The 14919-nt window shown below is 33.6% G+C and overlaps 2 protein-coding genes across 2 annotated transcripts; one reads left to right on the forward strand and one right to left on the reverse strand.

Annotated features, from left to right (window-relative positions):
* Positions 1-559: 559 nt before the first annotated feature.
* Positions 560-2304, forward strand: LOC108325242 (uncharacterized). Its single transcript, XM_017558280.2, has 2 exons — positions 560-826; positions 1855-2304. The coding sequence occupies exons 1-2, from the start codon at positions 730-732 to the stop codon at positions 2142-2144; spliced, it is 387 nt and encodes a 128-aa protein (XP_017413769.1). The 5' UTR covers positions 560-729; the 3' UTR covers positions 2145-2304.
* Positions 2305-3228: 924 nt separating this feature from the next.
* Positions 3229-6654, reverse strand: LOC108325263 (ribonuclease H2 subunit A). The gene is made up of 8 exons (XM_017558305.2): positions 6428-6654; positions 6286-6357; positions 6018-6141; positions 5846-5933; positions 5299-5436; positions 5129-5216; positions 4913-5033; positions 3229-3602 (listed from the first exon to the last, which is right to left on the reverse strand). The coding sequence occupies exons 1-8, from the start codon at positions 6507-6509 to the stop codon at positions 3419-3421; spliced, it is 897 nt and encodes a 298-aa protein (XP_017413794.1). The 5' UTR covers positions 6510-6654; the 3' UTR covers positions 3229-3418.
* Between the last annotated feature and the right edge of the window lie 8265 nt (positions 6655-14919).

Here is a 14919-nt window from a genome sequence, read left to right on the forward strand (position 1 = left end):
TATTCAAAATAATATAAATTTCATATACAAGAATAGAAAAAATTAAATATAATCCAAAATTATGTTAAATTTTTAATAAAATTCAAAAGCAATATAAAACAAATCTTACATTAAATTATTATTATTTTTTTTATCTATTTATAATATTTGAAGAAGGTTTAAGTTTAAAGTTTTATTTTTTAATATAACTTAAAATTTATAGATGAATTGATAAGTTAATTTGACTTATTATGAATTTAATCCAAATAAATTGAATTTTTAATTAATTGGACTCAATTTCAATCCATGTCAAAATTTATAATTTTTTTAAATCATGAAAATTGTGATGGATACAATGGGTTTTAACCCATTTCAACATGATATGAGCTTGTGTGGGACACGTAACGATGGTGGTTGAAGATTGTAATCAGTGTTGAGTGTTGAGATGAGAGTGTGATTGGTGAGAGATTCGCGATTTAATATTTAGATTTTGGACCACCCATTATACTTTACTTTCTTATATTAATTAAAAGGTTCACAGTGAAACCACTTTCTTCAAAAGATAAGGCCAAACTTCCTTTTATATATTATTCTTAATTCTGAAATTCATTCATTCATTAAGCTGCAACCATCTCCTTCTGCATAATCCCTCTGACCCAGAAAGTGAGAAGATGCGCCAACAAATTTTCATTTTCATATAAAAAGGAGTCATCTTGAGCTAGATTACTAGCTAGAGTCCTATACCTACAAATGGGTTTCAAAGTCTTAGCATTTTCTCTTTTCATCTTCATCTGCTTCATTGCTATTACTTCTTCTGCATATCCTCTTCACAGCACCTTTTCTTCAGGTAGTCTTCTAATTTCTATCTCTTTTTAGTAACTAAAACATGTCTTAAAGTTCTAATCAAAGCAGCATTTTATGTTTTTTACTGATTTCCAATCAAAGCTGATGTTTTAGTTCGATAAAATTTACATTAAAAGAGTATACGATGATCGAAGTGAAAACTTTGATTTAATTTAAAATTAGTAAAAATAACACTTCAATTATTGTATTTAAGTGCTTTCTTTTTTTATAATTTTTCTTCACTACAGAAACAGATATGAATTCATATACTGTTGCTTATAGTTATAGCTATAGCCCTTTATTCCATTTGTGGGTACCTGCTCTGTGTATGCCAGCTAATAGCTGTGGTGTTCATCTCACAGTAAACGTACTATAAGTAACAAAGACAGGAAAATATCATATCAAGATTGTGGAAAGGAGCTTAATAATAATTTATGAGGTTCACAGGCATAAGCTTATTGTTTAATAGAATTATTATTACAGGGTAATCAAGCTGAGTTTTCTAATTGTAGAACTACTGAGTAAGGATTGACCCTTTCCAGTGCTAAACAATTCCTATTCTGTATCAAGAATTTCAGATGGTTTAGTATAGTATTAGTTTGATTCTATTACTGTCCTTCTTACCTTAATATACTATCTTCTTTTCTTTCTGTGCATGGACTGTTACCTTTTCGATGTTCCTTGTCTCCCACAATTAGAAATCTCAGATGCTATAACAACCTTTTGCTGAAATTCCATTGCAAGACAAGGCATATAAATTTTTGTACAGGTCGGTTAGAAAAGAAAAATATGCTTTTGAAAAATATTAGTGGTCTTTTGGGGGTATCCAACACCACATCAAGAACTCACTTTGGATAACTAAAATATGTGAAATTTAGTCATTATATAGCACCAACATTTACCAATGGAATGTGTGCACAAGTGTTTTTAGTAACAGACCACGTCATTTTCTGCTGCAATTCTCATTTGGGCAGAATTTATGACCTTGTTAGTTTCTTTCTTGAGCATGTGGTGATACTTTTTTTTACGTAGAAATTATGCAGAAGAGAAAGTTGGAAGATAAGGTAATAGATGGAAGTAAGATAGAAGGAGGTGGTGGTCATGGTGGCAATTCACACGGAAATGGAAATTCAGGATCATCTGACACACGAGGAGGAGGTGCAGCAGTTATACCTGTTTATGCAGCAGGTGCAGCAAACAAAAATAACCAACATCAGACTCGTCATGGTGCTGCAAGCTGCAACCTTAACAAAATCAGATTTTCCAATATGCTTATGATAGTCCTGATCTATCCTCTCATACTGTCATTTCTGTTGATATAGAAAGCGAAAAAAATGGTTCATTGTATATTCTGTAACAACTGTTTGAGGGAATATAGTATTTGGTGATCTAGCGATGTATTTTCTTTAGTTTGAATTTGTGACAATTTATGTTACGTGTATCTGTTTCTTATGAATAAAACTTTATTCAGATTGCACCAAATATATTCAACACTCAAAATATCAAACAAGGCACTTATAAAGACCGTGAGACGGAAAGGGCAGGGTTGACTGAATTATATGCCTACCGGAAATTGCAAGTCTAGACTTCATAAATAGTATAGGTAAATTGTACAGAATATTAACCTTCCTTTTGATGTCCCTCCACTTGAAAGAATGACACATGGCTAAATACGAATTCTCTTTCAAATGTCAAATTTTCTATCCTGACTATATTCTTTTATTAGAGTGAAACAAAAGACAAACCCAGAGAACAAGTGGGTTGATTTTAAACATAAGGCTGCATGAACAAAACTGAAAACAAAGTTTTGCTTTGCTCCTAGCACATTAAAAGTATATTATCATTTTCTGGAATCTAATATGAAAGTTGTTTACAAGAGTTTCTTTTATATATATATATATATATATATATATATATATATATATATATATATATATATATATATAGGCTAATGTCAATTTCAGAAATATGAATTTATTTTATAAAATTGAACAAAGTTGTGTAATAGACAATTTTCTTCCATCAAAAATATTATTTGTAAACTTCACATTAAAATCTTGCTTATATTATTAAGAACCCATGCAAAGAATTTATTGAAAATGTTCAAAAGAAATAGAGTTTGCAAGTTGAATGCAAGCATTTCAAACTAAACAAAATTTATTGTTTGCCATCTTGTTTTGCACAAGGGGAACACAAGTGATTTTGGAAACAATCATCCAAACAGATGGTGTATTCAATCAAAATCACTACTACAAATTCCTTGAAGAAACTCTAGATTTTAAACTAAAGGACCAGGAATTGAAGCATGTAAGCCTGTTGGGGAGAAATAGTATCCCCAGGTATTTGCCTGGGGAGCTTGGTAGAAAACATTGAGTCATTAATAGAAATAGATGTTTAATACCACGGTTTAAATTTTAATCCAATAGATATACTAATTTAAAATTTATACAATACCCAAGGCAGGCCTTGTTAGAGTGAAGTATCATCTAATAAAGTCTATATACAGAAAATGTTACCCAACGATGAAATTGGAATGTTAACATGGCTAAAAATTACTGGAACAACGCAAAGGGGGGACAATATTAAAGCATCGCTCTTAGAAATTAGTAAGGTGCTCAAGTTTACGAGCCTGAAAAAACCTACAGCGTCCTTTACCACTAGATTCTATTTCTTCACTTCCCCTCTTGGATGAGGTGAAACCCACATTGCTTAATTTCAATTGCCGCTTCCCATTACTATTTTTTCCACCTCCGCCATCTTCATCCAGATTGTCAGAGTCCCTGTAAACAATAACAAGTGTTCATGAAGAGTGATAATCATAAATAACTCTTGCATGAATCTTGGAACATTAAAACAGAGAAAGTGGAAAGATGTTTTCGCCCATATCCAGGGTGCGTGACCGTTCAGGTGATTCAAATTTCATCAAATCATGGATATGATCATGATGGGCGGCAATAAATTATAATTTTCAAAGGATTAAGCTATCAATTTCAAAGAGGGAAGCCAAGGGATTGTGTTTCAACAGAGATTTACAAATGGCCAGGAGTTCAGAGTCTTCCTACCCACTTCATAATTAAATTAAAGCAAAAGGTACAAAGGTCCTGTTCATTTTTTATGCTTCAGGCTCGAAGCTCAGGTGAGGAGTTTGTGTTAAAAAATATTATACCACACCTAACACCTTAGGTTTTTACAAGATTGCTAATAATTGTAGCAAGTAAACCTTGAAACCTTTAAAACACAAAAATAGTATTCTTTGGAAGATACCAAAGAAATTTAAAGGAAATAATAGTGAGAACAGGTTTTAGTTTGTAAGTTGAACCAAACACAGGACTTAGGTTGCCTATGGTTGTTACAAACAGCACCTAGCAGTATGTTAGCATTGTTCCCGAATGATCCAGGGTAGTCAAGTAGACCCTAGTTCAGGAACACAAATGGAAAGTGTCAATAATATATGAAAAACTCTTATCGTATCTTCGAATATCCTTTAGAACTAGTTTCCTCATTCCTAATCATCTCTTAAAATTGGTTACGATATTTCCTTATCCAATCATTTGTTTCCTGTTTAGTTAGGATTAGTTAGGATCAGTATATAGTAAGGGTCGGTGCTTTAAGGGTTAAACTAATAATTGGATTTTAGCAGATCTCATTAAGAATCAACCTCTTTATGAAAAACCTTATTCCTTGGAGGGCGTATAATGACTAAAGTTTTTCTGGGACTAAAACATCAGAAACATAGTAAAAATAGGGGTCAATGACAGTAAGAGGCTAAAACTAACTTTTTTTAATGTAGGATCTAATTGTTGAGTGTCACTTATAGTGACCAAATGATTAATTTGACCATATCCTTAAGTTTGGCGAGCATATCACCTTGTAATATATATATATATATATCACACCATACCAAAGTAGTAACAATTTAAAAAGTATTTAGTGTCTTTTATCACCATTTCCTTCCTCTATACCTAAAACCCCATAATTCATGTTAAAAAATGATATGAAGAATGCATTAACATATATTAAGCAGAAGAAGCTACGGAATCTTGTTCTCTAAAGTTAAAGACTTCCCCAAGGCTTAAGAAAGCAAGTTTACCATAACACTTGTGCAACGTCTTTAAAATAAGAGTTGCAGGTTCCCCAACTAAATCGAACCAATGTTGGAAATCCAAAGATACGATGTTTGTGATCCTCCAGCCAAGCTTTGGTTTGAGGGTCTATACAAATGAAAACATAACCAGATTTATTGTAAGTACAATGTTAATCGGAATGATAGATACTGCGACATTTGATAGAATCACAGCATTCTCACCTCCAGGATATCCAGAACCAAAGTCCCTCTGCATGTTTTCAGCAGTCTCATCAAGTACCCATTCTCTTAAAGCACGGTCCCTTGTAACCTGAAAGATTGGATTAAAGTTGTAATTAAGCTATGGGGCTGTGAGACTTCACCCAAGGAATTTTTATAAAGGAGATCAGTACCTTTGCAACTATACTTGCACCACTGACAACGGGGTAAAGGCTGTCAGCCTTCTTTGCAACCACAAATTTGATGGATGGAAAATTTCTAGACAGCTTCATTTCATATTTCCCTGCATCTCCAACTGTGTCTATATACACCTGAAAGGAACAAATTATGTGTTTCTCACATCAGTAATTGAATTACCATTTTCTTAATATCACCCCTATACACTTAACGATAACAATTTTTAACAGACTCTCTTTCGGTACACAATTCCACTACATGTTCCGAAGAAAAGAAACTAAACAACCAGTGCCCATTGAAAGTGAAATTCATGAATAAGAGCTTGTTTGAAAGAACATCCAGTTGAACATAACTAACATCTTTCTCAATATATCAACATTGTAGCTCATTAGTTATTTGAACTGAAAAATGGCCTCGTGGTAGGGAGAAACGGCCATCCAAAAACACACAAAAGAAGTGGCATGGGCACCAGCCTTATTGAACCTCAAATCATTTGAGCAATAGATAAATCAACTTATCATATAAATTGGGCAAGGTTTTGACCTCGGTTAGAAGCACTCCCATTTTTAGCACCCTATCAATGAGGCCCATGGCAGAGTCATGTGAAATCTCATTCAAGTTTATCTTATTCCTGTCAAAAACACAACAACAAAAAGTCTAGCCAGTAAACAGAAAACCCAGTGAAATCCGGAATGAATAAGCTTGATCAGTTTACTTCTTAAGCATTTTAGCAGAGAGTTCCCGGGCATCAATGACATCAACAGCCCATCCAATAGAATCATTAGTCTTTAAAGTTTCAAACAATTCTTCCCTCTTCTCTTCCTTTAGTGTCTTAGAATCTGCACCAACAAAATTGCAAGGGTGAGACCTCCAATTTCAATCGATTAAACTACTAGGTGAAAATAGTAACACATTTTGTAAAAATCCTACCAATAATATACGATATTGAGAACAGATAATAATAATTTGTCATTGTATCGTACCCGCAAAACTCAATGTGGCTAGGGTTTTCAAATAGGACTGAGCACAGTACAAGCAACCGTAAACCATAGGTCCTGAAATGATTTCCAAAATATGTTAAAAGTGAAACGAGAAAATGAAAAATTGGAAAAAGGGAATGCAAACCTAAAACAGGGCCTCTTCCAGCTTCGTCGATTCCCATGGCGCAGGGTTTGGATGCCCATTGCGGAAGAATTTTGGATCCCATTCTTTATTTCTCTGTAGTGAAGTGAGAAGTGAATGAGAGCGAAAAATATATTTTTGCTGTGAAATGGTGTATTGTCAAGGCAACTTTGTTTTTGTTTCCCGCCACAACCCGGAATTAGGGCATCCTGAATTTTTTTAGCAACGCATGAGAAATTTAGAGTTGTGATTTTTTTGTCACATACCATAGGACTTGCTTCTCATCACGTGGGACTAGTCCAGAAAAATTAACATTGGAAATTTTAACGTGGAAAATCTTTTCGGAAAAAATCACGGGAACTAGTCCAGAAAAATATCTTCACTATGAAAGTAGGATTACAATATTTTTCTCACTCTCTAAGGATCTCTATGTGTAAATCTCACCCTCTCGGATGGTATACAAAACTCTCACTTTTCACTCACACTCACAATAACAGACTCTCTCTGTATAAATCTCTCATACAACAGAACTCTCTATTTCTCTCCTTCACTGTGGCTCTCTTTTCTTCATGGTGATATTCTTCTTCTCTGTTGGTTTCTTCTCACTCAAAAATTTGAGTGGCTTTGCTTCTCTATGTTCTGTCCATCTTGCTGCCTTAGCTTCTCAATTTAAGAAGCAAAGAAAGTGCAAGAGTCCAAATAGAAGGTTGGTGGCTTGGAGCATTTTACAAATGGTTTTTCGGAAATGAGTGGTGCTTTTGGGTGAAGGTGGCACACAAAAGCAAATGCTTTCCATCATGTTTTGTTTTATTCAACAAAACTTCCCCATAAAACAAATAAATGGGTCTTCCATCTTTCATCCCATCTTTGCATCTTGTCTTAGTTGGAAGGTACCATGACACCAGCACCTTGACAACAATCTTCAACCTTCTTGGTTGGTACTGATTTAGTCATCATGTCAGACCAATTCAAGTCTGTATGGATTTTCTCTATCTTCAATTTCTTCTCATCCAGCGCTTCTCGTATCCAGTGATACCGCACGTCGATGTGCTTCGAGCGTGAATGGAACATGGGGTTCTTGGTTAGATGAGTGATACTTTGATTATCACAATTCACCACATAATCATCTTGATCATGTCCTAATTCACTTAGGAAATTCTTCATCCATAGCATCTCTTTAAAGGCTTCAGTCACTGCTACATACTCTGCTTCAGCGGTAGACAATGTCACACATTTCTGTAGTTTTGACTGTCAAGAAACAGCTCCCCCTGCAAAAGTAATCAGATAACCTGATGTTGACTTCCTTGAATCGACATCTCCAGCCATGTCTGAGTCTGAATATCCGATTAGCTTTAGATCTCCATTGCCAAAACACAAGCTTCTTTTGGCAGATCCTCTTAGACACCTTAGTATCCACTTAACAGCTTCCCAATGCTCCTTTCCTGGATTCGACAGGCATCTGCTCACAACTCCTACAGCATAGCCAATATTTGGCCTTGTACAAACCATTGCATACATAAGGCTACCCACGGCAGAAGAGTAAGGTACCTTGTTCATTTCTTCCTTTTCTTCTTCATTCTTTGGACATTGAACTTGCTAAGTTTGAAATGTCCAGCAATTAGAACACGAGCAGATTTGGCATTGTGCATGTTGAACCTTTTGAGAATCTTCTCAATGTAATCTTCTTGAGATACCCAAAACATTCTTTTAGAACGATCTCTGGATATTTTCATTCCAAGTATCCTCTTCACTGCACCCAAGTCTTTCATGGCAAAAGACTTACTCAATGCCTTCTTGAGAGCAGCTATTTTAGTTTTGTTCTTCCCTACAATCAACATATCATCAACATACAAGAGAAGTATGATAGACTTACCATTTTCATAATGCTTCACAAACACACAATGGTCTGCGGAGGTCTTCTTGAAATTATGTTGGATCATGAAGGAATCAAATTTCTTGTACCATTGTCTTGGAGCTTGCTTCAGACCATAGAGACTTTTCTTCAGACGACACACCAAGTGTTCTTTGCCTGGTTCTTCAAAACCCTCTGGTTGCTTCATGTAAATTTCTTCCTCTATATCTCCATGTAAGAATGTTGTTTTGACGTCCAGTTGTTCAATCTTCAGGTCTAGTGTTGCTGCCAGACCAAGAATTGCTCTAATGGATGTCATCTTCACTACTGGAGAAAATATTTCGTCGAAGTCTATTTCTTTCTTCTGGTTGTACCCCTTCACGACAATTCGTGCTTTGTACCTTGGGCTTGGGTTGTTCTCTTCATTCTTGAGCTTGAACACCCATTTGTTCTGCAATGCTCTTCTTTCTTTTGGTAATTCTACCAAATCATAAGTCTCATTTTCCTTTAAGGATTGCATCTCCTCTTCCATGGCTTGCAACCATTTGTCTTTATCTTTCATCTCAATTGCTTCTGCAAAGCTTTGAGGTTCACCTTCATCAGTAAAATTAACATATTCATCTGAAAAATACCTTCTTGACGGTTGCTTATGCCTTGTTGATCGTCTCAATTGAGGTTCTTGCGGAGCATCCTCAATTGGTTGATCTTCTTCCATCAGATTAGGTTGATCAGCTTCTTCAGCCATTTCATCAAGTTGTAACTCTGGTTCGGCTTGATGAGTCTCTCCCCCTGAGTTGTTTATCACAATAGGGCTTTGATCTCTTATCACCTTAAATGTTGGCTTCACCACTTTCTTGATGTCTTGGATTGTCTGATCTTCAAAGAACACCACATCTCTGCTTCGAACAATCTTTCTGTTTGCAGGATCCCATAATCTGAAACCAAATTCATCTCTCGGAGAACCAAGGTATACACATTCTTTCGCCTTAGCATCAAGCTTTGCTCTTTCATCTTTCGGAATGTGAACTGATGCCTTACATCCGAAGACTCTCAAGTTGCGATATGAGGCCTTTTTACCAGACCATATTTCTTCTGGAATCTTTCCATTTAATGGTCTTGAAGGTGATAAGTTTATTAAATCAGCTGCTGTCAGCACTGCCTCCCCCCAGAATGACTTGGGAAGTTTTGCGTGAGACAACATGCTCCTGACCTTCTCAGCAATCGTTTTGTTGAATCTTTCAGCTACACCATTCATATGAGGTGTCTTGGGAGGTACTTTCTCATGTTTGATCCCATGAGTCTTGCAATAGTGATCGAATGGACCTCTATACTCTCCACCATTATCGCTTCTCAAACATTTCAACTTTTTACCAGTTTCATGTTCAATTGAGGCGTGAAACTCCTTGAAGATTCGTAGAACTTCATATTTTCTCTTCAATGGATAGACCCATAATTTTCTGGAGTGGTCATCAATGAAGGTAACAAAATATTGAGCACCACCAAGGGACTTTTCAGATGTTGAACAAACATCTGAGTGTACAAGATCCAAAATATGCTCTTTTCTTCTTCCACTTTTAGATCTACGGAAGGACACTCTACACTGCTTACCTGCTAAGCAATCTTCACACAGTTCAAGTGGTTGCCCTTTTATACTTTGGAGATGAACTTTTGCGAGGATCTCTAATCCCTTCTCGCTCATGTGGCCCAGTCTTTTATGCCACAACTCCTTACTTTCTTCTTGAGCAACATTCGTCTCTCATTTGTATATTTTTCCTTGCATGCAGTACAAGGAGCCTTCCTTCTTGCCTCGAGCAACAATCATGCTTCCTTGACAGAGTTTCCATCTTCCATCGCTGAATTGGTTGTTCATTCCAGCATCATCTAACTTACCAACTGAGATAAGGTTTAGACGCATTTCTGGTACATGTCTTACCTCCTTCAGCACAAGTTTGTTTCCATTTTCTGTCGTCAAAGTCACTTCTCCTATGCCTACAATTTTGCTTGTGACATGATTTCCCATCTTCACTGTTCCAAAGTCTCTTTTTTGACAGGATGAGAAGAATCCCTCATGAGGAGTAACATGGAAAGATGCTCCGGTATCTACTATCCAAGTGTAGTCATCAAAAGCAATATTTAGATAGTTTACCTCAGTGATAAGGAACACATTCTCATCATTTGATACCACCGAGTTGTGGTCTTTTCTTCCAGCTTCTTTTTGGGATCTACCACATCAGGGTGTACAGTTCCATTCTTCTGATCTCTCTTCAGGAATCTACATTCTGGCTTCCTGTGACCATCTTTTCCACAATAAAAGCATGTCAAACATTTGGAACGAGACTTGAATCTTCCTCGTGACTTTTCACGTTTTCCTTTGCTTCTATGTTCACTCCTTCCTCTAATCTCAACAATGTTGGCTTCTGAGTGACTACTCATTCCTCTTTCTTTCCTTCCGGACTCTTCATTCAGCAAACTGTCTATAATGTTATCCAGCTTGAGTTTTCCATCTGGTGTTGAGTTACTGAGAGTGACCACCAATGTGTCCCAACTTTCCGGTAGAGAACTAAGGAGTAAAAGAGCTTGTAGCTCATCATCAATCTTCATATCCGCCTTCATTAATTGGTTCACAATACCTTTGAAGGTGTTGAGATGCTCGATCATATTATGGTCGTTAGTGTACTCCAACTTTACGAGTCGTCTGACAAGGTGAGCTTTATTTCTGGGAGTCTTCTTTTGAATCAAAGATTCAAGCTTTGTCCATAACTCATATGCATCGGTATAAGTCGATACATGCTCAAACAAGCTTTTGTCGATGTATTTCCGAATCATAGCCACTGTTTTACGATTCAGAATCTCCCAATCTTTTTCGGCCTTCCCTTCTGGAATTTCCGGATTTGTGATCGGCTCATATAAATCCTTGCAGTATAGATGGTCTTCCATCATCGGCTTCCAGTAGGAGTAATTATCCGCAATTAGCTTGAACATGTCTCATTCCATCTTGAGTGTCAATACCCAATTTCGTCCGGGTAAATAAACTTTCACAAAAATAAATAATAAAAAAAAGAACAAAAGAATAAAAAAAAAACATAAAAAACCAAAATGAAAAAATACTATTTATTTTACTTTATGCACCCCAAATTTTCTTTTAAACACTTAATCCAATGGCCCAAAATAATCTCTTACTTTTTACTTCCTCACCACCCCTTTTCTCTTATCACACCCCACTCTCCACATCACCATCCACATCACCCTCCACATCTCATTCCACATCATATACCTTTTTCATTTATTTTTTCCACCTCATTTCCATATTAATTTTTAGGTTTAATTGCTTGCATTGTCCCTAGTTTGGCTGCAACGTGTCAAAGTAGTCCATCTTTTAAAAAAATTTCAATTACGTATAAACTTGGTTTAAAAGTCTCAATTTCGTCCAAACGTATGTAAAATTTGCTTCAATCAAGTCCCTCCCGTTAAATTCACCAAAACGGACGTTAATTTTTTAGTTCTCTCTCCTCTGCTCCTCTGCTTCTCTGCTCTGCTCCTCTGGACATTATAAAATAATATAATAATAATATAAAATATAAAATAATACATTAAGCAATTATTAGAAAATTTGAAGATGAATATTATTTTGTTGAAGATGTACTGACACGTTGGTTTATAGAAAATATGTGTGATTGAAAGTAGTATTTTATACTGTTTGAATAAAGATATATAAGTAAAATTATTAAGTGTATAAATTAATTTTAACGATATTTGAAAAAAATGCATTTAATTAAAAATATTTTATTTACTATTTAAACACATGATTACATATAAAATTATTAAAGTGAATAACTTTATATTAATTGAAATAAATTTAATAAGTATATGAATAATTTTTTAATATTCAAAATAGGAAAAGTAGAATGATTTTATTCATCTGATTGTATGATTAGAGGAAGTCAAGATGAATTATATGGATAGTTTTTTAGATTTTTAAAATACAAACTTCTAATTATGTTAAATTTATTAAATCATATATGCATTAGAGTGTGTTTAGTTTTAGAGTTTTTAAATGTTTTGGTTGGAGAGTAATTATTATTTTTGTATCTTGTGTGATTTTTTCATAAATGAGAAAGATGATATCAATACCTATGTTTTTGTAAATATGTACAATTTAAAGTTTTTATATTTTGCGTGAAAGATATAACTGTAGCCATGAGTTAACTAATTTAGTTTTTTATTCATAGATAATAATATAAGTGGCAATATTTTACTGTCATGTATTTATTTTTTTTTTATGATAAATATAGTTTGTAAATATTGTGCGAAATATAATTTTTATCACGAATTTAATATTTTATTTTAAAATAAAAGTAATATTCATTTTAAATTGAATTGTATTTGATGAAGTTTAAAAAAATATTAAAGTAATTATGTATAAAGAATCAAAACAATTTAATCAAATCTATTTTACTGCCGCAATTTGTTAACAAAATAACATATCAACGTGTCAGTAGATCTTCAACAAAATAATATTCATCTTCAAATTTTCTAATAATTGCTTAATGTATTATTTTATATTTTATATTATCATTATATTATTTTATAATGTCCAGAGGAGCAGAGCAGAGAAGCAGAGGAGCAGAGCAGAGGAGAGAGAACTAAAAAATTAACGTCCGTTTTGGTAAATTTAACGGAAGGGACTTGATTGAAACAAATTTTACATACGTTTGGACGAAATTGACACTTTTAAACCAAGTTTGTACGTAATTGAAATTTTTTTAAAAGGATGGACTACTTTGACACGTTGCAGCCAAACTAGGGACAATGCAAACAATTAAACCTAATTTTTATATACCAACTTTTCTAATTATTCCACTTACATTTTTTTTAATTATATCTTCTCCATCAACATTTTTATTATCCATTTTTCTCCACCTTATTTTTCCACCCACTTTTTATATTATTTCTTTCACTTATTTTCCACATTAACTTTTACTATTCAGTATATTTTATTTCACCTAATTTCTCCACCAACTTTTTATATTATTTCTTTCACTTATTTTCCACATTAACTTTTACTATTCACTATATTTTATTTCACCTAATTTCTCCACCAACTTTTTATATTATTTCTTTCACTTATTTTCCACATTAACTTTTACTATTCACTATATTTTATTTCGCCTCATTTCTCTACCAACTTTTTATATTATTTCTTTCACTTATTTTCCACATTAACTTTTTTTATTCATTATATTTTATTTCACCTAATTTCTCCACCAACTTTTTATATTATTTCTTTCACTTAATTTCCACATTAACTTTTACTATTCACTATATTTTATTTCACCTAATTTCTCCACCAACTTTTTATATTATTTCTTTCACTTATTTTTCACATTAACTTTTACTATTCACTATATTTTATTTCACCTAATTTTTCCACCAACTTTTTATATTATTTCTTTCACTTATTTTCCATATTAACTTTTACTATTCACTATATTTTATTTCACCTAATTTTTCCACCAACTTTTTATATTATTTCTTTCACTTATTTTCCACATTAACTTTTTCTATTCATCTTTTTTTATTATATTTTATTTCATCTAAATTTTCCACCAACTTATTATATTATTTTTATTCATCAACTTTCTTCATCCTTAACTCTATAAATATCTACATTCTCTTCACTTCACACACACACAATTACATAATATCCATCTCTTCTCTCTTAAAATCTCTTCATTCCATCCCAAAACTCTACTTCATTTTTCTCTCACATTTTACTATTTCCTAATCTCTCTATACATAGTAAATCCCATACCACATTTCTACTATAAAGCCATCTTCTTCATCTTCCATCTATCTTTCTCACAACTTATTACAAGTAAGGTTTTATTTCATCACACAAATCTTCAACAAGGTACACATTTTCTCTTCATTCTATTTATATATGCATTTTGATCATTTTTTTTAGTTTACAAATTTATCTTGTTTTCTATCACAATTTTTCTTTATGCTTTTCACATTTTTGTGTCATATATATTTCAACTCATCTATCCTTCTTAATAAAAAATATGAAACTTTAAAAAACATGTAATAATATAAATATCGGTATGAATACTCGTGCGATCGTACCTATCAGCCTAGTATTCATTACCCAAAATATAAAATAAACAAAAAAAGCCGTATGAGTACTCGTGCGATCGTACGCATCAGCCTAGTGCTCATTACGCAAAAAAAATAAGGAAAAAGCCGTGTGAGTGCTCGTGCGATCATACGCATCAGCCTAGTGCTCATTACGCAAAAAATCTAAATATTACATCAAAAAATACCAAAAAATATAAAATCTTCAAAAACCAAAAAAATCAACACTTTCAAACAACAAATAATCTTTTTAGCCAGAACTACGTGATCCTTGATTCTCCATCAAAAGTGGAGATACGTAGGAGCAAGGCTAGTCCTTGTCAGGTTCACTTTCCCAAAAATCCAAATTTATCCAAAATCATTTCCAAACAAAATTCTCAAACAATTTCCTAAACAAAATTTCAAGCAGTTTTCTTAAAGAACTACGTATCCCTGATTTCTCACATGAGAATACGTAGGAGCAAGGTCAATCCTTGTCGGGCTTCCTAAAAAATAAAAAATATATTTT

The sequence above is a fragment of the Vigna angularis genome, chromosome 3, assembly GCF_016808095.1.
Source record: "Vigna angularis cultivar LongXiaoDou No.4 chromosome 3, ASM1680809v1, whole genome shotgun sequence".
In the NCBI taxonomy this organism is placed as follows: domain Eukaryota; kingdom Viridiplantae; phylum Streptophyta; class Magnoliopsida; order Fabales; family Fabaceae; genus Vigna; species Vigna angularis.